Raw genomic sequence first — 25,018 nt, 5'->3', positions numbered from 1 at the left:
TGAAAAACACCTCAAAACAGCATAAAATAGCATGCTGAGACACGCCATAGCATTAAAACGTGCAAAAAACAGCCAAAAACAACATAATATAGCATGTCGAAAAAAATGACCAAAAAAAGCAAGGCTATAGTATGGCAAAAATGTCAAAAAATGACATGTCCCAAAAACAGCTTTCCTAATTACACCTCAAAATAGCATAATTAGCATGCTGTGTAGAACACATAGCATTAAAACGTGCAAATCAACAAAAAAACAACTAATATAGCATGTCGAAAAAAATGACCAAAAAACAAGGCTATAGTATGGCAAAAATTCAAAAAGTGCATGTCCCAAAAACAGCTGTTGAAAACACCTGGTTGAAAAATATGTGTTTTACTGCTAAAAACGCAATAGCATTAAAACGTGATAACAGTAACTTTTGTGTAAAAATTGTGTCTTGAAAGCTGTGATGGCTATAGTATGCAAAAATTCAAAAAATGACAGTTCCCAAAAACAGCTGTAAAAACACCTCAAAACAGCATAAAAATAGTAGTGCTGAGACACGCCATAGCATTAAAACGTGCAAAAAAAGCCAAAAACAGCATAATATAGCATGTCGAAAAAAATGACCAAAAAGCAAGGCTATAGTATGGCAAAAATGTCAAAAAATGACATGTCCCAAAAACAGCCGAAAACACCTCAAAACAGCATAAAATAGCATGCTGAGACACGCCATAGCATTAAAACGTGCAAAAAAACAGCCAAAAACAACATAATATAGCATGTCGAAAAAATGACCGAAAAAGCAAGGCTATAGTATGGCAAAAATGTCAAAAAGTGACATGTCCCAAAAACAGTTAAAAACACCTCAAAATAGCATAAAATAGCCTGCTGAGACACGCCATAGCATTAAAACGTGCAAAAAACAGCCAAAAACAACATAATATAGCATGTCGAAAAAATGACCAAAAAGCAAGGCTATATAGTATGGCAAAAATGTCAAAAAGTGACATGTCCCAAAAACAGCTAAAAAACACCTCAAAACAGCATAAAATAGCATGCTGAGACACGCCATAGCATTAAAACGTGCAAAAAAAAAGCAAAAACAGCATAAAATAGCATGTCGAAAAAATGACAGAAAAAGCAAGGCTATAGTATGGCAAAAATGTCAAAAAATGACATGTCCCAGAAACAGCAGCTGAAAAACACCTCAAAACAGCATAAAATAGCCTATGCTGAGACACGCCATAGCATTAAAACGTGCAAAAAAAGCCAAAAATAGCATAAAATAGCATGTCGAAAAAATGACCAAAAAGCAAGGCTATAGTATGGCAAAAATGTCAAAAAGTGACATGTCCCAGAAAACAGCTAAAAACACCTCAAAATCGCATAAAATAGCCTGCTGAGACACGCCATAGCATTAAAACGTCCGAAAAAACAACCAAAAACAGTATAAAATAGCATGTCGAAAAAATGACCGAAAAAGCAAGGCTATAGTATGGCAAAAATGTCAAAAAGCAAAAAGTGACATGTCCCAGAAAACAGTTAAAAACACCTCAAAATAGCATAAAATAGCATGCTGAGACACGCCATAGCATTAAAACGTCCGCAAAAAACCAAAAAACAGTATAAAATAGCATGTCGAAAAAATGACCGAAAAAAGCAAGGCTATAGTATGGCAAAAATGTCAAAAAATGACATGTCCCAAAAACAGATAAAAACACCTCAAAATAGCATAAAATAGCATGCTGAGACACGCCATAGCATTAAAACGTGCAAAAACAGCCAAAAACAACATAATATAGCATGTCGAAAAAAAATGACCGAAAAAGCAAGGCTATAGTATGGCAAAAATGTCAAAAAAGTGACATGTCCCAAAAACAGTTAAAAAACACCTCAAAATAGCATAAAATAGCCTGCTGAGACACGCCATAGCATTAAAACGTGCAAAAACAGCCAAAAACAGCATAATATAGCATGTCGAAAAAATGACCGAAAAAAGCAAGGCTATAGTATGGCAAAAATGTCAAAAAAACATGTCCCAGAAACAGCTGAAAAATACCTCAAAACAGCATAAAATAGCATGCTGAGAAATGCCATAGCATTAAAACGTGCAAAAAAAAGCCAAAAACAGCATAAAATAGCATGTCGAAAAAATGACCGAAAAAGCAAGGCTATAGTATGGCAAAAATGTCAAAAAATGACATGTCCCAGAAACAGCTAAAAACACCTCAAAACAGCATAAAATAGTATGCTGAGAAACGCCATAGCATTAAAACGTGCAAATATGGCCAAAAATAGCATAAAATAGCATGTCGAAAAAAATGACAGAAAAAGCAAGGCTATAGTATGGCAAAAATGTCAAAAAGTGACATGTCCCAGAAACAGATAAAAACACCTCAAAATAGCATAAAATAGCACGCTGAGACACGCCATAGCATTAAAAAGTGCAAAAAAACCAAAAACAGTATAAAATAGCATGTCGAAAAAAAATGACAGAAAAAGCAGGCTATAGTATGGCAAAAATGTCAAAAAGTGACATGTCCCAGAAACAGCTAAAAACACCTCAAAATCGCATAAAATAGCCTGCTGAGATACGCCATAGCATTAAAACGTGCAAAAAACAGCCAAAAACAACATAATATAGCATGTCTAAAAAAATGACAGAAAAAGCAAGGCTATAGTATGGCAAAAATGTCAAAAAGTGACATGTCCCAGAAAGAGTTCAAAACACCTCAAAACAGCATAAAATAGTATGCTGAGACACGCCATAGCATTAAAACGTGCAAAAAAAAAAAAAAACAGCATAAAATAGCATGTCGAAAAAAATGACCGAAAAAGCAAGGCTATAGTAAGGCAAAAATGCCAAAAAGTGATATGTCCCAGAAAGAGCTAAAAACACCTCAAAATAGCATAAAATAGCATGTTGAGACACGCCATAGCATTAAAACGTGCAAAAACAGCCAAAAAACAACATAATATAGCATGTCTAAAAAAATGACCGCAAAGCAAGGCTATAGTATGCCAAAAATGTCCAAAAAAAACCAAACATTTGTCCAAAATATTTTCCTAGATTACGTCCTAGCTTTATACCCTTACTTTCCCATCATTCATTTTTCTGTGATCTGTGTAAACCAGAGTATCCATCATTATGTATTTTATCAACTGCATTGTACCTTGTTTGACTTGAAGAACACTATGTGCAGTGTGTGAAATGTTCCAGCCTCTGACTCTGTTGAAGTGGTTGAAGTATCCTGTGTTTTACTTAAACTGAGGGTTTTCTACATGTTTGTGTCTGTTGTTCTTTTGTGTACTTGTTGTGTCTTGATGATGGTTGCTGTGATCTAATTTCCCCTGGGATAATAAAGTTGAACTTGAACTTGTACTCGAACACCTCAAAACAGCATAAAATAGTGTGCTGAGACACGGCATAGCATTAGAACGTGCAAAAAAAGCCAAAAACAGCATAAAATAGCAGTTCGAAAAATGACAGAAAAAGCAAGGCTATAGTATGGCAAAAATGTCAAAAAGTGACATGTCCCAGAAACAGCTAAAAACACCTCAAAACAGCATAAAATAGTGTGCTGAGACACGCCATGGCACTAAAACGTGCAAAAACAGCCAAAAACAGCATAATATAGCATGTTGAAAAAATGACCGGAAAAGCAAGGCTATAGTATGGCAAAAATGCCAAAATTTGACATTTTCCAGAAACAGTTAAAAACACCTCAAAATAGCATAAAATAGTGTGCTGAGACACGCCATAGCATCAAAACATGTAAAAACAGCATAATATAGAATGTCGAAAAAATGACGTAAAGAGCAAGGCTATAGTATGACAAAAATGTTAAATTTTAAATTTCCCCAAAACAGCTGAAAACAGCAAAAAAATAGCCTGCTGAGATTCGCCATAGCATTAAAACGTGCAATTATGGCAAAAAAACATCATAATATAGCATGTCAAAAAAAAGGACCAAAAAAGCATGCATCGACTTGCTATATTATGGCATTTTCTCTCTTTCTCATTTGTCTCTACAAGATATAATATTTATCAGCCAGTTTTTGACATGCTACATTATGACCTTATTTGGCCTTTTTTCGACACAGTATACTTTGATAAGTCTCTACAAACTATATCATTTGTTAAAATAAAATAATCCCAGTATAGTAGATCATCCAAAATAGCATATAAAAAACTCCTAGTTAAGTATGTCATCCAAGGTAATATACAACTCATACTGTGCAATGTCAGCCTAAATAGCATAAAAAAGTGATACTAAAGTATGTCGTCAATAACAGGTCATAGTTAAGTCATAGTAATGAGTCATAGTATTGTATGTTAAAATGAAAAAAGTCATCGTATCATATGAAAACAAGTTATAGTGTGTGCTGTCGGAAAAAGGAATAATAAAACATTCGGAAAAAATGTATGTTTAAAACTGGAAAAAAATGTCATAGTATAGTATGTTGAAAAAAAAAGTCATTTTTTTACACTTTTTTATTATAGTATAGTATGTTTTCCTGTGCCGCCCTCAATGATATGATGGATGTCTTTGTATACAGTGATATATATACAGTCTTTGCAAAGTCAAGCATAATCTTCTGCTCTACCTTAGTGCCTCCAGACATTTATGGTTGACATTTCTCTATTAACCTTCTCAGTTCACTGCCATTGCTGCATTTGCATCACATGCTAATTTACTGAGGATGCACAAAAGACAAATGAAAAAATGGCACATTATGTCAATGTAAGGATGCACACCTGGGACCCAGCATGGCGGGAGGCTGGACCTCTGGACACATCCTCCAGTTGAAGCTCCCCCACCGTCCGCTGCCATCCTCTGAAGCCATGCCAGAATCGCTGCAGGGGCTCTGCAACTTTGGAACGTGGACTTCGGTGGGGCAGCTCACTGCAGGGGTCGAGCTCGGGCAGGCACATATATGGGCCTCAATATCACGCTGCACAGCCTGTGACGAGCAGGAAAAATGGAGAGGTCAAGGAGTCCGCCCTCAGAAAAGTGGGCTAGATAGAAGATCATTTGAGGAATGAGGGGGCGGGAACCCAGTAAGTGTTTGAGGAAAGGAAAAGGGAAGTGGAGGGGGGCATTAATTACTATGCAGAGAAAGAGTCCTTTATTCTGACAAACCAAGTACAAAACACCTCATATACATTTCAAAGCATACAATGATCTGAAAGTGGCATATTTCAGTCATTGTCATATAATGTGAGGTATGTGAGGCTGGACTACAAATTGCTTTATCAAAGGTTTTTTAAACTTCTCAGCCTGAGATATTCTTGTAGTTTTGCTCCAGAAATCTATATAGTTGAATAAAATATGATTCTGATTTTTCAGTCAGGGCCTGCAAGTTGTGGTATAACTCAAAGGTTTATGTCAGACTAAGAAACTGACCTTCTTACAGCTGACATCCTGGGTTAAGATCTACATTTTAGGGGTGCAACTAAAATCAATTTTAACCACTGATCTTTTTTTATTTTTATTAAATGTTGAATCATTTAGACTGTAAATTCTCAAAAAATAGTCAAAAATACAGTTAACAATTTTCAGAAGCCTAAGATGATGTTTTCAAGTGGCTTGTTACCGACTATCAGTCCAAATCCTGTTTTTACCAAAAACTAAGAAAAAAAGCAAATAATTCAAGCTACAGAGAAGTTTTTAGTGAAAATTGACACAGATTGAACTTGAATCACATGACTTGGACACGAGTCACTTAACAAAATGAAAAAAAGATTGCAATTTGACTTGGACACCAATGACTCGTGACTTCACGAGACTTGTCTCTGAATTTTAGTGCAAAGATTTAAGACTTAATTGACTTGTAATGACTAATTGTTGAACTAAAATTAATTTTCTGTAAATCAACTACTCCATTAATCAATTAATTCTTTCAGCTCTATACATTTCCATCGTCCCTACATTAGTGTGTTTGTAAAACAACTGTCGAGTTTTTGATGTTATGCCATTTCATTTTTGTGGGTTGCTTTTCTTTCTTAAAAGCTGCCCTCAAAGTAGTTTGCTTTGTTAATATAATATATTCCAAATAATGTACTAATTGCTGATAGAAATGATTAGTCAGGTAGTTTCATCCAAACATACTGACCTTTGGCCTTCTTGAGAATTTCCATCAACCTGCTTTGATTTATCTGCCAAGGTGAGAGGTGGACTGTGTTGTTATGACTGCTAGTGCGAAAGTTGTTTTATATTTCACATTGCACTCTCAAAGTGGGCAAAGTATGTAATGGGAGCTGGTTTTTAAACTGAAGCAAACTGTCTGCTTGAAAACAGGCCCCATATGGAAACAATCTCCAACCTACATTAGCGCTGTCCAGATCAGTTACCACAACGGATACCATTGCTACCTTGGAGGGCGACTCCAGAACTACCGTGATGAACGACTGCTTCATGTAAAATCAGCCCAACCCGAGTAACGTTATTGCACTTTAGCTCACCCTGCATAAAAATAAACACGAGAGAGAAATACAGTGCGAGAACACAAACATGGCTGCTGACTGACCTGCTGGTTTTGATCAATGTGTCAGAATTCTGTGGTTCACTTCTGCTGAAATCATTTCCTCTGTTAAAATCAAAATGGTACAAATTGTCAACAGTACCGAACAGAAACATTGTGGGCTGCCCAACAACATCACATTTATCTTCTGGGAGAAATGCTTAAGTGCTCAATGGCGTCATATAAATCTTGCAGCGTGGCCTGAGCCAGTGGAACGGAACATGAAGAATTGAGCAGTGAATCATCCGAACGGAGGCTTGAGCATCACAAATGTTATAACAGGATCTACAGTAACACTGACGCCACGTTCGTGACTATCTGACAGAGGACTTGAGAAATATGCTATTTTTGATACCTGAAGTGGTTTTGTGAACAGATTCTTCCTTTTGTGTATTAACACGACCTTAAAATTATTTGCAAAAAAAAGGAAAAGCTTTCTACAGTGACATCAGTTGCTTAATTTTTGAGTCTGTCAAAGCACAAAGGCAAGAATTTTAGTCTTTTCTGAAAGCAGAAAAACTTTTACCAACTATTAGTTTCGGGACTGTGTGTTTTTAGCCAAGCTACTGACCCCAAGGATGGAAATGAGAGTCAGTTGGACGGTCCACCAATTTTTTCCAAACTGAAATATCTCCCCAAATATAGATGGCCCTTAACTGTGGCTCAGGCATTCATGGTCCACAGAGGATCAAGCCTAATGCTTTTTGTGAATCCGTGACCTCGCAGCTACTGCCATCAGCAGGTCAAAGATTTCTCTTAGCCAATGAAATATCTCAACAACTACATGATGGATTAGCAGAATATTTTCTACAGACATTCATGGTCCCTGGAGGATACTGCCTTGGTGATTCCTTGACCTTTCCTTTAAATCCACCATGAGGTTAAAATTCATGGTCTGACAACAACTTTTGGATCTATTGTCATTAAATCTGGGTCACACACAAAAAAGCACAATTATATTGCCATGTCATTGGTATCGGCAAATAACAGCTTTAAAATGCAGGTGATGCTTTAGTTATGTAACTTTAATTAGCTGAATAAAGTCAAATTTGCCCTGGTTTTGACTTTTGTCAGGCTGTTATCTCAGGGTCAGCATTTTCCAAGTCTGTTAAAATGGAAAGTATTTTCTAGTTTTGGTTAAGATTTGTCACATAAGAATAAATAAATGTCACCTAAGTTAAAGTACATTATTCCACTACAGGAGAGACTTGATGTTTTCTGCAATTCGGTGGAAAACATATGTGCATATGTCAGTATCTGCATACATAATTGGCCAAACTATTGGCATGTCGTCAAAAATCCAATACACTGCATCCTTACAAAGAAACAAAATCTGATAACTGAGTAATATAAAGAGTAGATTAGTGTTTACTTTCTGAAGTACAGACTGAAATGAATCTAAACCATGATGCAACTGCTTAGCTCAGGAATGACATAGTATAAAAACTACATAGTAAGTGACTACAAATCTTGCACTGAACTGAACTAGATTATTCAAATCAGCAAAGTGATTTATGATATCCACCTCTACAAACACATCAGTGACTTCATTTGCTGTTGTAGAATTTGATTCATATTTTTTGCAAACAGAAAAATGCACAAAAACCAACAGACGGGAGGAAACATGATCGACTCTGGAAATGCTGAGTTGATTAGTTTGAGTATTTTCTGTCTGAATTCTTGTTTTGAAAGTCTTTCCAAGCGTAACGAAGGAGCTGAGGGTTTTTCATTTTTACACGGGTAGTTAATTATTTTTTTTTCTTTCTCTCCCTCGGTGGTGGCTCCAGACCTCCAGGACAAGTGTACATTAACAAAACCTCCCAGTTTGAGGCTTGGACAGTTAAAATAAGACCATTGTGCTATATGTGAAAGAGGTCAACTGTGATCAACTGCGAATGCCTAGATGAATTCTTTGTCTAAGGTCATGCTAGACATTCCCACCGAGACTAAACATGGTCTGACTCATGTAGTGCAAATGAGGCATTTGAAACACTTTGGCTATTCAGCTTTATCTCCCACTATCACATTTTAGCATCTCTTGCAGGACATTCAACACATCCTTGCAGGATGAGGCTAATGCTTTCTTTTGGCTGTGGCATTTCAAAGTCCGGGGTGCGAAAGAAGCAACTGTATCCAATTATGTGAAGCTTATTCTTGCTAGTCAGATTCATAAGCATGCTAGCAAGATAGCTCTGCCTGATAAGACACTTTTCAATATGAAGAGCTGCTCTCACACCCTGTGGGCAGCTGGTTGATGGACTGCTCATCATGCAAAAGGTCACATTCATGAACCAATTACAACAGGAATCTTTTCATACAAAAGACATGAATGAGATTAGACGATTCTGTTATTCAGCCAGCTTTTTTCATAAAGTTTTATGGGATGAAAGCTGCTGCAGTCACAAGTGGACAGATGAAAATATCAAAAATAACTTTATATTTCAAAGCCACTTTTTTAGATTATAGTATGTGGGCAACATTACTTGGCAAAAAAAAAAAAAAGTTTGAATCACAATTTGCTACAGAGGGATAGTTCATCTGATTTAAAGTACCTCTTCAACCTGCAAATTGGTGATGTCAATTTGAAACCGTATAATGGAAAAACGGCCTTTAATCAGCATGTCGTGGTGTGAAGTGGAGCCGAGAACAGTTAGAGCAGGTTATTTTGTGTTTATTAAAAAAGACAAAGTTAACAGGAGATTCTTTTTTCACAAACGGTAGCAAACAATGATGCCTGCTTTAACAGATGCATTTACAGAGATGCAATTAATCATTTAGATTGAGCCACATTTTACAGCCTGAGTTCCCAAATCTATTAGGTGTTATTGTTATGAAATAAGAGTTAAGACTGCAGCTCACAGCTAATTATTTACTCATTGATAGTAATAATTTACTTGATTAATCAATTCAGTGTTTGGACAAAGAGAGAAACTAGGAAAACAGACAAAACATAGGACCATCACTCACTCTTGAAAATAGTATATATATATATAGTAATATACAGCGGTGCTTAGTGATGCATTGGACGTCAGTCAAGTCACAATATTGCTAGAGGATGTGCAATAAAGGGATTGTCAATAAGTTTATAAAATGTCAGACATTTTTTTGAAAAATACTCTTGCTAATATTTTCTCAGATTCTGATGTGACATTCAAATTTAAATTGCTTTCTAAATTTTCATTTAATTGGTTTTGTCCAACTACCAGTCAAAAACCAAAAGATGTTCAGATTACGATATTAAAAAACAGAAAATCATCAAATTGCCACAGTTGAGTGGCTGGAAATATTAAACGTTTGGCATTTCTCCTCAAAAAAATAAAATAAATGAATAATCAGGTATAATACATAGTTGACAATTAATTTTTCAGTTCATTTTAATTGTTAACTAATTCAGCTCCAGTTTAAAGTCATGACCAAAAAATGCTGAATCTTTACTGGAAATGTTATCCTTTTGGTTTTCACATATTGATCACCACATTGGCTCCTGTTTTGCGGGACCCGTGAGAATTTTGGTCTCCCAATCAATCCGTGATGAAAATGCCTGCAGGTGGCAGGAGCCTCTCTGGGGTCAAGCTTTCAAGATTTATGGTCTCTGTATTTGGATTCAAAAGAAAATGATCCTTCGTCTACAAATCTCTCGGCTCCATCCCAAATGAAATGGCCTGCGTGTGAAAATGAACCCCCTCCCTCCTCCCTTCATCACCATATGCCCTCAGGACACACTTTGACCAGCATGGGAGGGAGAGGAAGCCCCTGCCTAATGCTTTGTGTAGTTATTTGAGGTCCTCACAATTTCCATTGATTACGGATAAAAAGACATCAGCACATTGGAGCCTCGGTTTCACTACTTCCCTTTCACTATACTTTCTGTGTGAGATAACCCAGTACGCGTTTACTTAATACATGTAGTGCAAGACAAGTCATGTGTCATGTGTTTTATATTCATTTTGTGACAAATGCCTGAAAAAAAACACTATACATCTAAATTTTACTCACTTATGTTCTGTGTTGCTTTGCTAACATCTCTGATAAACTAAATCTACAGGAATGGGAGCTAAGCATTGTACTGCTGTGGATGGGGCAAAACATATTTTTGTACACTATATTTGAATATTTGCTCCACTTAACCTCACTATAGCTGATCGAGTCTGGTGTTTTTGATATATAACGCCTTTAAATGTCCGTCAGTAAGGGCTGTTTTTCTGCAAGGGAAGGTGGTGAAAATAATCTAAATATAGCGTATACTCTTAACTGATTAAGATTTTTTTTGGTGCCCTTTTAATAGGTGGCTTAAAAGTAAACGAATCGATTAAGGCAGAATTTGTGCAGCACAGTTAGATTATACGTATGAGACGAAGAGATTTTCTACCCGTAAGTTATTGTAAGTAAACATTATGAATCTGTCTATATATGCCACTGACAGATGCAACTGATTGACAAAGACCTACACTAAAGCGACATTTGCTATGGAAAGGTCAACCTTTTGAATTATTGTCAAAGTAATTTGTTATCAAAATATTATGGATAAATAAATAATTATTTGACTGCATTGCACATCATAAGCCTTGTGCTACAGGCAGGGCCTCTTTTATTGGAGAGAATATTGTTCGTCATCAATATCACCTCAGGACATCATCTAATTACTAAGCAACGGCGTGGCTGGAACAATAAGCATATCATCAAGCACTGGCTTCCTATTCCATCTAACGCCTGTCCACGAAATGAAAAGATAAAGCATTTAAATGGAAACATTTTCATAGCAAACAACAAGAACACCCATGTGCTGCAAACTACCCAGAATTTCCCAGACGACTCAGTATTTAGTTTGATACACACAATCCTCCACAGACAGGTCCAGCCCGCATGAATTGATGCATCAGGTGCTTGTATGACGCAGTGCATGTCTTTTTCTCCAGATGGATGTGCCTCTGAAGGCCCCTGTTGTCTACAAACTGAACCATTCCAAAAAGTTTTCATGATTGAGCTTAAAGGTGCAAAATCCTCCAAGACAGAAAGTTGGATCCAAGCACAAGCTGGGAATGTGATTAAGGTCTGAACCTCTGTGGTCGGGGATCCACCCAACAAATCCCATACCCAACACCGTAATTCTGCCGTGGTTCCTCAGGAGACACTTAGCATTTTGTTAACATAAACCTGTTTAGTGTGACATGGGATGAAGCCCCCTGAAGTGACAGATGTTTCTCTTTAATGTGATGGGAAGTAATTTTTTTTAGCAGTGAGGGGAGATACTTTGTGGGGTTGAGTGAGAGATGCTCAGGTTGCTTTGGGCTGTTTGAAATCCTGGGCTGATCCAGTCTTTCTCTTCTTCTCTCTGAAAGTTTTGCATGTTAATATGTTAGACACCTTCTCTGTTTCAGAGAGCAAATAAACTGCTCCATCTTTTTCCTCTCCTCCTTCAGCATGACAGAGTCCACAAGTTATAAAAAACGGTGGGGTTATTTTAAATACTTGGGAGTTAAGGATCATTGCAGCCTCAAGCAAGGTGCTCTGAAAATGCAATTCACATATAAAAAAGAGACCACTTTCTGTCTTTACAAAAAAGAACTCTAACATACACTCTAAAATGGGTTTTAGGTTCATAGGACTAATTTCTGCTTAAACTTAATTTCTTCTGGGATTTGCGAAACGCTTTTAAGATATTTAACTGCCTTGAATGAAAACAGCCTCTCGTCTCAGATGATGGTCCATCTTCATCTGCTAACTGCAAGAATTGAATCAGATATTTTTAAACACTGCAGTGTTTGTTCAATTGTAATGGGATGGCTCGAGCATTGTAGAGGAAGAGAACAAAAACAAAGGCCTCTCTCATGAAGCTGGCGGTCTGTTTGTGTGGCTGGTTGAAGAGTCTTGAGACACCAGAGGAAATCCACCAGACCTTCAAAGGGACAGCGCAGCGGGGCGTGTTGGCAGGCTGCTAGTTTGGACAGCTTGCATACCTTACAGCACAACCCCAGTTAACAGACCAGCACACATAAACACAGCATCACCCACCATTACGGATGAGCAAGCAATGTACAGGCCAACATATTTATGTTTACAGCAGTGACTTCCAAAACAGGGTACTTATACCTCAGGGTGTAACCGTTTGCCACAGGGTATATGGCAAGACTGTAGAGTACTTATCACAAAAATAGAAAGCTGTAACACCTGAGGATCATGTTTTGATTGAAAGTGTGTGAAAACTAGTAAGCAAGAAGATATTTCTAAAAAAAATAGCTTAATGTAATAACATTTACAGTAACAAGTGGTAGAAATAATAATATTTTATTTACATTATTCAACATATATACAGTACACATCCCCTCAGCACAAAACAGAATCCCACTACCAAAAAAAAACAAAAAAAAACAAAAAACAGACAGACAAACAAACAAAAACAGACCGTAACAATAAAGAAAGAGCAACAAAACAAAAATAACAAAAGGAAAACACCTACAATACATAAACATACACGCTCAACCCTATCATCTTCATGCTTAATCAACTCAAGTAAGAGCTTTCCAACAAATAAGTGACAATATAATCCCATCAAATGAATACTAATAATATATAATTTTCCATCGAGTGCCCCTATCCTTCATCAGTTACTAAATTGATAAAGGACCAACCAAACAATTCATTAAGTTCTAACCACTCCATTGACACGCTATGACTGGTATTAACTTTTGTTAACCCAAAAATAAATGGCTCATTCTAAGATTACAAAAACACAACAAGTCTTAGTTCCTGGTGATTTTACAATAATGAAAAAACATTGTTATGGATATTTTATTCCATTCTGCCAATATATACTCCTAAATCCTACACACTGGACCCTTAACCCTGATGTTTAAAATGTATAAAAAATGTTGGAGCCATATCAAGATGATCAGTAGAGTTACATAACATTCAGTTTTAAGTCTCATATCTCACATATATTATACAATGTAAGGCCATATTTATATCAGACATATGCAAATTAATACATGTGTAGACTGTACTCCATTTTTTCCATACAAGTGAATGCACGCACTCTCTCACACAGACAGGAAGCCACTGAATTATAGATGCAGAAACAGGAAATTCCTCCCTTTACCCTCTGTCACTCAGGCTCCGACCTTGCACTCAATCAATTAGTACTGCTGTAGGCAATCAGCGGACCTCCCGGGAGACTCTATGAATGCACCCTTAATTCATGAGGGCCTCTTGGACCCCTCTCCACAGTCCCACCTGATGGGTGGCCTCCGCTCCTGTTCGTACAGAGAGGACAGTCATTTCACTCTGCACAAATCAGAGAGCAGTCGAGGTGAGATCGTTCAGCTCCCTCCGCTGTGCAGCATCCTGTCATGTCAATAAAGGATCCTCTCCTGTGTGGTCAGGAGGGTCTTGTTCCACTCGGTGACCACTGTGAAGGTCTCTCACTGTGTCCTTTGGGTCGCTTTTGTCGTTTATAGTGCTGCCTCAAGGCAAGTGCTGATATATAAACAATTCATTATGTGATTGTCCTGGATAAAATCACCAGAATATGTAGTGCTGATCACTGTTAAAGCCTAAAAAGAATTAACAGAAAAAAAAAATCTTATTTGTTATTTGATTAGTGCTGACGGCATCGATTAACTGATAGGCATCAACAACCAATTAACCATTTGAGTGATTTATCAAAGAAAAATGCCAGTATTTGATGGTTCCTGCTTATTACACGCAGTTCATTTTTTCCAACTTTGTTCTAGCAGTTCCTATTTTAAAATTTTTTAGTGTTTATTTTTATTTCACAATGACCTATAGTCCAGTGACTGATTTTCAGATTTTGCCCATCAATGTTCATTCAAAACGAGAAATAAGTACCTGAAGAAATCTGGCACAGTTACATTCCCTGTTTTCTGACATTTAACAGGCTTAATGCAAAAACACACAGCTTATAATCAATAATAGACTTGAGTTAAAAAAATTCCACTTCATTACCGTCACACTGGCACAGCTGACTGTTAACTTAAATAACATCATAATCAACAAACAGCAACAACAAACATGTCCCAGCAGAGCTTTTCTGTATCACCTGGAAAATCTTTTCAAGTGACCCCTTTCACAACACAATTCATAATATTGTTCCTATAAAAATTTGCCTTATTGCTGCTTTAAAAACTTGCGCAAAACTATGTTTTTCCCAAATACGTACTTACTTAAATCCAATAGATTTAACAATCAAAGTTGTCAAAATGTTTACCAAAGTTTAGCACAAAAAGGAAATATCCACCAAATATAGTCCAAGACAAGACTATTCACTGAACAGTAACTTATTTAGGGTCTGTCTTTCATGACGTACATGTCTGCAGCAATTACTTTGCAAAAGGACAATAGTGTAAATGACTGGTGAAGGGCACATACTAGTTCTCTTAATTCCGCATATTACCGGATTGCAACTCTTCTGTGCTCTGCTCCAAACTTCATTCTGGACTGTCTTGGCGTTTCCGCTTTGGAAACCTGACACTGACTCGAGCATCCAGCCATTCAGTGTTTATCAGCAGGATCAATGCAGCATCTGTGTCTTTCTCCCCACGGGACTCTGTGGGATGTAATCCCTCTCCAGCCGAGCGGATCCTGAATCTTCCCATTCACTCTCACTCCCAAGAGGACAAGGAGGCACATTTCCCATGGACCTGAATAATACTTCATGCTATTTGCGCAATGTATTGCAGGGCGATTGTAAACTAAAGTAATGCATATAGCTCAGATTACCTGGACTTATCATGAAGAGTGGATGCATTTCTTGAGATAGTGATACTGAAGCATTCACATCTTATGACTCTCAGTAAAAAAACAAATCTAGACAGAGAAGCTTGTTGTTACATCCACAGCATGGAAATAGATCTGAGTTCAGATCAAGCAAAATGTTGTGGGTTTCTGCGTTTAACTGGGAAATGGTACCAATTTCCCCTGGTCCTATTTCCCTGACTAAGATCAATGTGAATAAGAGATGAGCAAATCGCGAGAGAACTACACACCGAATGTGGGAAAAAAAAAAAAAAAAAAAAAAAAAGAAGAGGGGGGTTAACCCAATTACAACATGAGATTTACTGTAATCAAACAAATTTCAATCAATCCATACAATATGTTAAACAAGCTAATAAGCGAATAGAGTAACACCATGTGGTAAAAGGCATCATGTTGACAAATTAAAAAAATATTTTATGTGGTTTATTTTCACTTTTATTAAATTTGTTAGTGAAACTTTGCAGCAGTTTCATGTTTATCAAGAAATTACAGTGGTTTTCTCACGTAACATTTATTTTTACTTGGTACAGTCACCAACCTTCTTTCAATTCTCAACAGTATAATGAGACCAATTATCACCCAAGCTAATGGGTATTAATTATATAATCATCTCAATCAGCTTTGATTGTACCCCTCACTTTATAGGCACTTCTATCAAGCACCTCTGCGGCTCACTGAGGTGAAGGTGAAAAGAAACCCTGGAAATTTCATCACTTTGTTCTTTCAACTGGTTTTAAAACATCCGCTTTTCTGTAACTTTTTGCACCTTACAAAACCACCGAGGAGTCAAATCCTACAGTGGAGGCAAACACAAAGAAAGCTAAATATAACGCAAATTTAGCCCAAAAATACTACTCACTGACATACCACACAAATAATATTCATCATTTATTAAAAAGTGCAGGTTACCAAAATGGTAGCCATCTATTTTGTGGAAGTAAGGGTAACTTCAGGCTTATGGTGAAAGACAGCAGCTATAAGGATGCTGTTCATATTGCTTAGTATCATTAAATTGGACCATCACTTATATTCAGATTAATATTGATATATGAGAGTTTAAAAAATATATTGATATATTGGTCAATATCGCATTTAGGGATGCACCGACTTATTGTCGACACATCAGTGATGGATGATATTTGTCTTGTTGACTGCTATCGGCAAATCAGCAAATCAGATGACTCTCACCAATGGCAGGGCATGATGTTTTTCTGTTGTGTCACATCAATTTTGCCCAGGCTAAAAAGAAGGGCTTGAGACAAATGGTGTCCCATAGACAATAGAAAATGTCTTTGGGACAAACAGAGAGATTATGCTACATTTACATTTAAGCGCTCTTCGGTAAAAATGAGTGTTGGGCGAAGTTAAATTATAAGGCTCTCATGATGCGTTCAAAAGTAATCTAATAAAAAGTTGTTTTTGGTGAGAAACTTAAATTAATACAATTGTCTGAAGTTTTCAAAGCAATAGATATCAGAGAGGGAGTTCTGAGGCTATCGAGGCAGTTCTTTAAAAAAATGTTTTTCATGCGCTACTTATTTTGAACGTTTTTTGACGTAAAAAAGTTCCTTTTTATCACGAAGATTTGTTTGTATCCCTGGTATAAAAGGGAGAATAAATAAAAAGCAAAATAAACAACAGACGTTGCTATCAGCCAAAGTGTTTCTTAAACATTATTATTGATATTGACCTAGAATGTTAAAATCTGTGCAAAAACTTTTATTTACAACCCATAACCTTTTAATGTTGTTAATCTTCATGAAAATGTTTAAACAATAGCAACTAAGATATGTACCGGGTAATACATTTTACAGCTAATAAATATACCTGTCACTTCTTTGTGGACAAACTAGAACATAACTACTACATCTGCGGTGAAATATTCTTATTAACATAAAAGCAGTGTCCTGTCCCTGCAGCTTTCACTGTGCTGTGACGGTTAATTAACTTGACAAGATATCCAATAATGACAAATGGCAAAAAATCATTACATCATTACTTTAAAGAGGAAGTGTAATCTATGACTGTTTTGCATGCAGCTGTTGGACTTTCTTTGAGTGTTCAAGCCGTACGTACACTCAGCTGATTAAAACTTTTAAAACCGCCTCTCTACAGAGCGGGGGCCAGATGTGTAAAACTCACATAGATTCCTGCTTAAACTGTATGTATGTTGTTTTAAGTTCTAAATATCCTTTATGAAACGACAAACAGTAAAGAGTATTATATTGCAGTTATTTCCAGCTTAACTATGAAGTGTAAGCTCTTTGAGATCTGGGGACCAGTAGTTGGAGCAGTTATTCATTAAAGCAGGGGAGGGGGATGACACCTACAGCAGATTGCCTTATTATTTATAATGCTCGCTGCGCATTATGTGAGAGGTTTTACAATGACAGCTTCTGAGAGCCACACATTGAAGAGAGTAGAGTTAAAATCATGACACTGCTTCTACTGTTGTCAGGTCATTTATTAAGAGGCTACATTAGTTTGGAGTATTTAAGATGATGTCAACAAACACTGTAAGTCAGTGCTGCTGGTGAAATTTACATGCTGAATTTTACTATTACAGATTAATGATTAAAAGTATAGAAAATATAAGAAATTAACCTCATGCACTCAGAAGCATCTCCATCTATAACGCCTCTTAAAAGTCACTCAGTATTCCTAAACACCGTAAATCTAGAGCTGTGGGATATGGCTGAATAAATAAGAATGTATTTCCAAAATTAATATCACAACACAGCATATTTATGCAAAATTGCATACAGAATGAAAGAACTAATGTTTAATGCAATGACCCGTGTTTCTCTGTTATGCATCAGATGTAATGAAACACATGCAAAACGTTTAAAAAGTTTAATAACTCTGAATCACTAATTTGGACATCAGATTGTATATATGTTGATAGATTTTCAACTGAAAAGTGAGAAAAAACATTGATAGTGTGTCTGATAAGTGATTGGTAATGCCAACACTGAATTTACCTCGAAGGAGTATCGGAGAGAAAAAGTGATCGCTGAATTTCTATTCTGATTCACATTGAATGTGAGGTATCCCTCTTCCACAACCTTCATCTCTAATTCATGAAGTAATGCAATACACTGCACACAACATGGAGTTTACCATAGAGCACAGTACAGTGCAATATTCATGGAATCCTCAGGCCAGCATAAAGCAATGCAAGGTGCTGTGAAAAACCTATGGAGCTGAATACTGCATGAGCAGAAGGATCACATCTCTTTGCCTCGGGGCTAAAAGAGTGAATTACCACCTGACGCAGAAACTGCCATAACATACATCCTACATATGGCTTAAACTAAGGAAAATGAGTTAGCACATATGGAGGTCATCAAATAATCAGCATCTCAGTGCTCTTAACTCACACTAAATACCTTCACAACTCCTCCTCAACTTGCAACAAGCAGCTGCTGAATTCCCTGTTAATCGGAATCGACAAGTAGGATTATCAACAGGAAAAAAAACAACAGCAGCAGCAGCAGCGAGAGGACAGCTTGCAAACCGCTGTGTTAATTTCAACAGTCGCATCCACCCGCACTGCCAAACAGCTAATTTCATGAATAAGTACTTGGATGGAAGTGAGGCTCATTACAAATTGCAAATTCATTTTCTTGCAGAAGACAGACGCCCCGACTTCAACCACTCACTCTGCAGCCTAATAAATAAAGACACAAGGTAAATTGCTACTTCAGCTTGTTTGAGGAGAAATGAAAGTGATGATGACTTCAAAGAGTTTGAGATTGAATACATTATGGAAATGATGTGAAATGTCCTATGAAAACTATAACAAACTGCATGTGTGAAATAAAAAAGCGTGCACTTTTGTATAAATTCATGTATGTATTCGTGTGGCTCTTTGACAAAAAAAGAAATAAAGTAAAAATATTAATGAGATAAAGTAATTGCTTTTCACTTTAGGCTTGTAGAAATAACACTGCTGCTGAGCTGTTTGTTTTACAACCAGCATGGAAAACAGCCGTGACTCTCATTGTGACCTTTACCCTCACCAGATTTTGCCTTCTAATTTGGCTAATTGTTTCTCTCCCAGGAGACACGCATACACCGCCGGCCTGCACCACATCAATGAACCGGTGTCCAGGTCAGGTCAGCCTTAAAACACGGTTCATAGCAAAGACATGCGTCTAAAATGAGCTCCATCTCTCACTGTCACACCAGAATACATTATTAAGGCTGCTTGTTGACTGGAAACTGCTCTTTGTGGAGTTTTCATAACAACACAGACCTTTAAAGGCAGAACCGGCTGTCTTCATATCACTCAGGTTTTGGAGCTGTCTATCTCCCACAACAGAAATACTTCATTTTTACTGCTGCCAACACGACTCTGTGGGCTTTCACTCCAGCTCCTTTACTTTCACACAACCTGAAATACCTATTTTTAAGTCTCCACTTTTTAAGTCCATACACGTTTTGAGCGATGCAGTCAGTGTCGTCATTGGTTAAGTAGGTTAAGTTGGTCAGTCAGCTCAAACCACTTCAGTCTGGTTAAGTGTAATGATCACCCTGTAGGTCTCTGGAGGCTGTTAGCTTTTCGACCCTCAGTCTTGTGTTGACCAATCTGCTGTAATTACCTTAACATAGTTACTTAATTAACCCTGAGGCCATGTTCTTGAGCTGACTTGAAGCCTGCTTGAAAAAAAGCAGCCCTCTCATGCATTTGAATGGAGCAAGCGGCAAACATCCTGATGAATGATTAAAGAATGACCATTTAGAGTTGCAAAATCCACTTTCATAGGATCAAAGACAGCTGTGCCGCATTTTGGCATCGAATGAAGCTTTAAACATAACTGTTACTCCATCTGGATTTACTGGAGTGTATTTCGTTATCTCACGTGGACCTGATTGACAAGCTGCAACTGACCCAGCGGTCACCAGAGGAAAATGTTGGCACTGTATGTTTCTGAAAACTACAGATAGGTAACGTACAATCTATATACATGATATCAACATTTCTACAGTGACGTAGTTCAGATTACATGTATATGAGCTGACATTGTCATCGGGACGTGGCAGGGATGGAGGATGGTGTGAAACCTAGGTAAGACGACTGCCAAGCAGCAAAACAATGCAAACCACAGCTCAAGACCAACATACAACAAAACCTGTGTGTTTTTTTAAGCAAAACATAGCTTCATTTTCAGCCGCGATTGTGGCACCAAAATCTACTGTTTTTCAGCAAGACATCAGGGCATAGCCAGCTGTGATTGTAGCAATAAAAATGGGTGTTTTAAAGCTGCATTTCCAGCCTTGACTGTGGCGCCATAACAGGTCTTTTGTTGTAAGACGTGGACATTTCCAGCACCAAAACCAGATGCTTTTGAACTGCATTTTCAGCTACACTTGTTGTGGCAAAACCGGGTGTCTTTTTGCAAGACATTGGAGCATTTCCAGCAGTTGTGGTGACGAATTTGTTTTTTTTTGACAAATGTAGCAGCAAAACTAGGTGTTTTTAGCCAGACATCAGCAAATTTCCAGTGGTGGTAGTGGTTAGCGAGATATCGGGGCATTACCAGAAGAGGTTGTGGTGACCAATTCAGGTGTTTTTTAGCATGACGTTACTGAATTCTCATATGCAATTGTGGCACCTAAACACCTGTTTTTCATTGAGACACAACATTTCCATTAGTGATTGTGTTGACATAATTTGGTATTTTTCATGTGTGACATTAGTGCATTTTCAGCCGTGATTATGGCACCAAAACTAGGTGCTTTTTAGGGAGACACTGGGGCATTTTCAGTGGTGGTTGTAGTGACAAAAGCAGCCGTTTCAAGCCAAAACATGTTTTTATAACCCTAACCAAGGGGTGTTTGTATCTAATATAACCATACGTTCACACAATGTGGTTGCTACATATGAAAAATAGGAATTTTACATATCTGTGGTTTGTCATATATTGGGTTGACTATTAAACTAGAGGTGAGCCTTGCAAGTTCAGACACTTCCTAATAACCAAGACCTGACTCATGAGTCCAAATTACATTCAGTCTAAATGGGTCCATTAGTGTCCTATTGTATTGTCACAGGACATGATCCTTGTTACACGTGTAATACTTAAGTCAGTCTGAGTAGACCTATAATCAGCTCATTGAAGCCAGACTGATAATTGTGCAGCATTGTAACAAATATTTCATGTGTCAGACTTTATGCTCATTTCACAAACTTCCATGGGATCAGTTTATTTGACTTATCAAGGCATTTCGCTGGTGAGCATCCCAACAGGGAAACAAATGATCGTGACTTGATTCAGAGTCCCACGTTCTGAAAGTTTAAAGTATTTCAACTTTGAGCAGATTGCTCTTCAAACTGGTTTTCAATTGCAGCATCACTTCCCACAAACATCTGCTCGGTGCTTAAAAAGACGTGTGCAGTGAACGGCATAAATTCTCATCGAAGTGTCAGAGAAAAAGACCAAGTAGCCATTTATAAACACACACAAAAAAATATGCACACACTCTTGCGCTCACCCACACATATTTTTGGTGTGTGCACTCACATTCACAAATTCAAGGAGGATGAGTTATGGATCTTAAAACACAGAGCTGTTGATCCAGGTGCCATCTGATTATTTTTGGCCACCAGGTGTGTCAGGAAATCAGTGATAGATGTTCACGGATAACCTTATAACCCTCTCAAACCTACCACAGAGATAGATAGCCTCTGCTGGAAAAAAAATGTCATGAATTTAACATCTGTCACAGCCAGTGTAACCTGATCCTTTTTCAAAGTCTCTACTAATCTTTAATTACATGAATGATAATGGGTGAACCCTGAGGTAAAAGAGAAGGGGAGGTGTTTTAAAAAGGGGAATACACTGCAGTGAAGCAAGCCAGGAGCAGATGCATGTGTCTATTCAGACAGAAAGGATTGAAAAAGCACAACAACCCACACCTCTGTGACAGTGTTGGTGTTGCAGCATATGGTGCCAATCTTCACTGTGCTTACTACTAAAAAACTATTACAATCATTTTTTCAACACTAACTGCTTGATTAAATCAGCAGCACTCTCTCTTTCCTCTCCATGTTTGTGTCTTTTCATGCATGTGTGCTCGTGTGTCTGTTTGTGTCTGCGCCTGTGTGGTCCAAATTAGGTTTAAGACTCAACTAGGCATCCGCGGAGAAGTAACATAACCTTCCACACAGTATGCATGAGACACACCATCTGTTGTAGTGAGAGGTAACGGAGTCACCGTCTGTGCGAATGCCCGCCATGCAGTCTGGCACCGTTTGAGCACTGCTCTATTTGGCATGCCACTGGCTGTGAAACACCCCTCTCAGATTGCCGTGACTGCATGCGCCTATGCTTCCCCGCGAGTTTGACAAATACCGGAGTCCCTCTTCGTCAGACGCTAGAGAAGACAAGGTAGATTTTCTCCCCTGACGTTAACAGAGACGATATTGGCTGGCCTGCAGGAATTTCAGCTTTATTAAAACACATTAAGCCCTTTCAAATATTCAAGAACAAGACAATGTTTCAAGTCTTCCCATATTGCCCTATAGCAGCGATACTCAGCTCGCTTTGCTTCGTGGCCACTTTTGCAAAATGATAGGAGGCCAGGGGCCAGTCGCAGCAGCCCCATACATGTTTCTGTGGATGTTTTTAAAACATTTCAAGGATTTTAGTGCATCTCTTGGATTTCAGTACATTTCCAGGATTTTTCAGACATGTCTAGGATTTTTCAGACATTTCTTGTATTTAGAGACACTTCCATGACTTTAGAACATTCCTAGGATTTTGGGAAGGTTTCTGGGAATTTTGGTCGTTTCTATAATTTAAAGATGTTGCTAGGATTTTAGGACATTTCTAGGATTTTAGGACATTTAGACGTTTTCAGGACGTTTCTAGGATTTTGGCACATTTCTGGAATTTCAGGACGAATCTAGGATTTTGGGAAGTTTCTGGAATTTTGGGATGTTTCTTGGATTTCTGGACATTTTTAGGTTTTCAAGATGTTTCTAGGATTTTAGCACATTTCTTCTGTAGTATTTCAGTACAAATCAATGATTTTAGGACCATTCTTGGATTTGGGGACATTCCCAGGATTTCAGGTTGCTTCTAGGATGTTAGCACATTTTTAGGATTTTAGGACATTAGGGGCTTAGCTAGGACTACTGTCAGGGGGTGCTGGGGGTCCTACAATGGGACTTTTTTTGATAAACATGCTCTACTGTGAGGCTGATTTCTGCACTCTGGCACCTCATGTACAATAAAAGTACAAAAAGAATTCCCACTGTGAATAACTTAATTTTTATTGCGAATTAGAAAATGTTTGGGGGGCCACCAAGCACCCTTTCGGGGGCTAGATCTGTCCTGCAAGCCATTTGTTGAAAATCACTAGTCTATACTGAGCCGGGAAGAAAGAGAAAGAGGAAGTGTCCCAGGGGTTCACACAGAACAGCAACCACTCTGTTCACAATCATGTATAGACATGACGTCACTGTCCTGGGAGCAGTATGCATGGCCTGCCTCTTAGTCAACTGTGTGAATGTTTGGAAGTGCAGAATGAAGTCCTGAAACACATGTCACCAGACTCATTATTGCAAACTGTAACATGAAGCCTTGTCTCCACCTCTAACCCACTTTTTTTCCTTAAAAGTAAAGTTATTTACTTGTCTGTCATGGCAAACAGACATGTCTCAAATATGATGTCAGATAGGAGAATACAATGTTAAAGCTTTTCAGGGATTATTTCGAGCTGCAGACTTTCCATTTCCTCTTGTGAGTGTCAGATGATTGACAGCAAAGTGTAACATAATGCCCACCAACTTTGCTCAACTCGGCAGTGAAGTAACATTAAAATTAAGGCTTTATGTTTACTGTGATGGATTATCCAGCCTGGGAAATGTTCAAGCCTGTGAAACTTGTTTACCATGCTGCACAAGAATGAATGGCAGCGAACGCCTTCTTCTGAAAGAAGCACAGCACGGCTCTGATATCACAAATTATGGTAATAAATAAAGAAGAGAAACAATTAAGACAACAAATAAAAAAAACCAAACAAACTGGTAGCTCTTAGAGGGAATATCAATAAAAGGCAAAGTCAGTATTTAAAGAGACATACCCACACAAGTTTTTTCACTAATTTCATCTGATTAGACCTCGATGCAGGTGTGTGTAGGAGAGTGCAGAACGCTTGACTGACATCTCTCATGTTTTGGGGCAGGACAACTTTCACCATTATCCTTATTAAGCCCTGATCACAACAGAGAAGCAGAGCAAAGTCCATATGGGCTAATATGCAACGTTTAAAGCTGGAGTTCATGATTTACTTTGACCCTTTAGCAAATTATATGTATTGAAAGGTTCTATAAATGACATTCATGACATTCTTGCACAAGTAAACAACAACAATTTGCTATGTAACGATACTGAGGAGTAATGGGATTCTGAGCAAAGAATGAAGTCACGCTACCTCTCTGTACGCCGTAATCCGAGCTTCTCTGTTCTTAATGGCGGCCGGTCCGCCCACACATGCATGTGAGCGCATGTGAGTCCCTGTGTTTGTATCCCACTAGCTAGCTAATCACCACGACTCTGCACTACGCTCATACAGTGGTGACAGATGGTTACCTCTGAAGATGGTGTTGCAAAAGTGTAGCAGCCATCTCCTTCATTCTTTCCCCCAAGGCTACCACCATTAGCTCTGTCAGCACTGCTGCATTCATTTATTCATTCAGTCAATCATTCATCATTTATTAGTGGTAGCC

General features: G+C 37.8%; 1 protein-coding gene across 1 annotated transcript in view; it reads left to right on the top strand.

The window, feature by feature from the left end:
• Positions 1 to 4,753: 4,753 nt before the first annotated feature.
• gfra4b (GDNF family receptor alpha 4b) overlaps positions 4,754 to 25,018 on the top strand; it is a 77,015-nt gene continuing 56,750 nt past the window's right edge. The window contains exon 1 of the mRNA XM_042492892.1: positions 4,754 to 4,997. Coding sequence (XP_042348826.1) covers positions 4,754 to 4,997 — 244 coding nt within the window. The remainder of the gene's footprint in view (positions 4,998 to 25,018) is intronic.

The sequence above is a fragment of the Plectropomus leopardus genome, chromosome 9 (assembly GCF_008729295.1).
Source record: "Plectropomus leopardus isolate mb chromosome 9, YSFRI_Pleo_2.0, whole genome shotgun sequence".
Taxonomy (NCBI): Eukaryota; Metazoa; Chordata; class Actinopteri; order Perciformes; family Serranidae; genus Plectropomus; species Plectropomus leopardus.
This window is presented reverse-complemented; position numbering and strand designations above follow the sequence as displayed.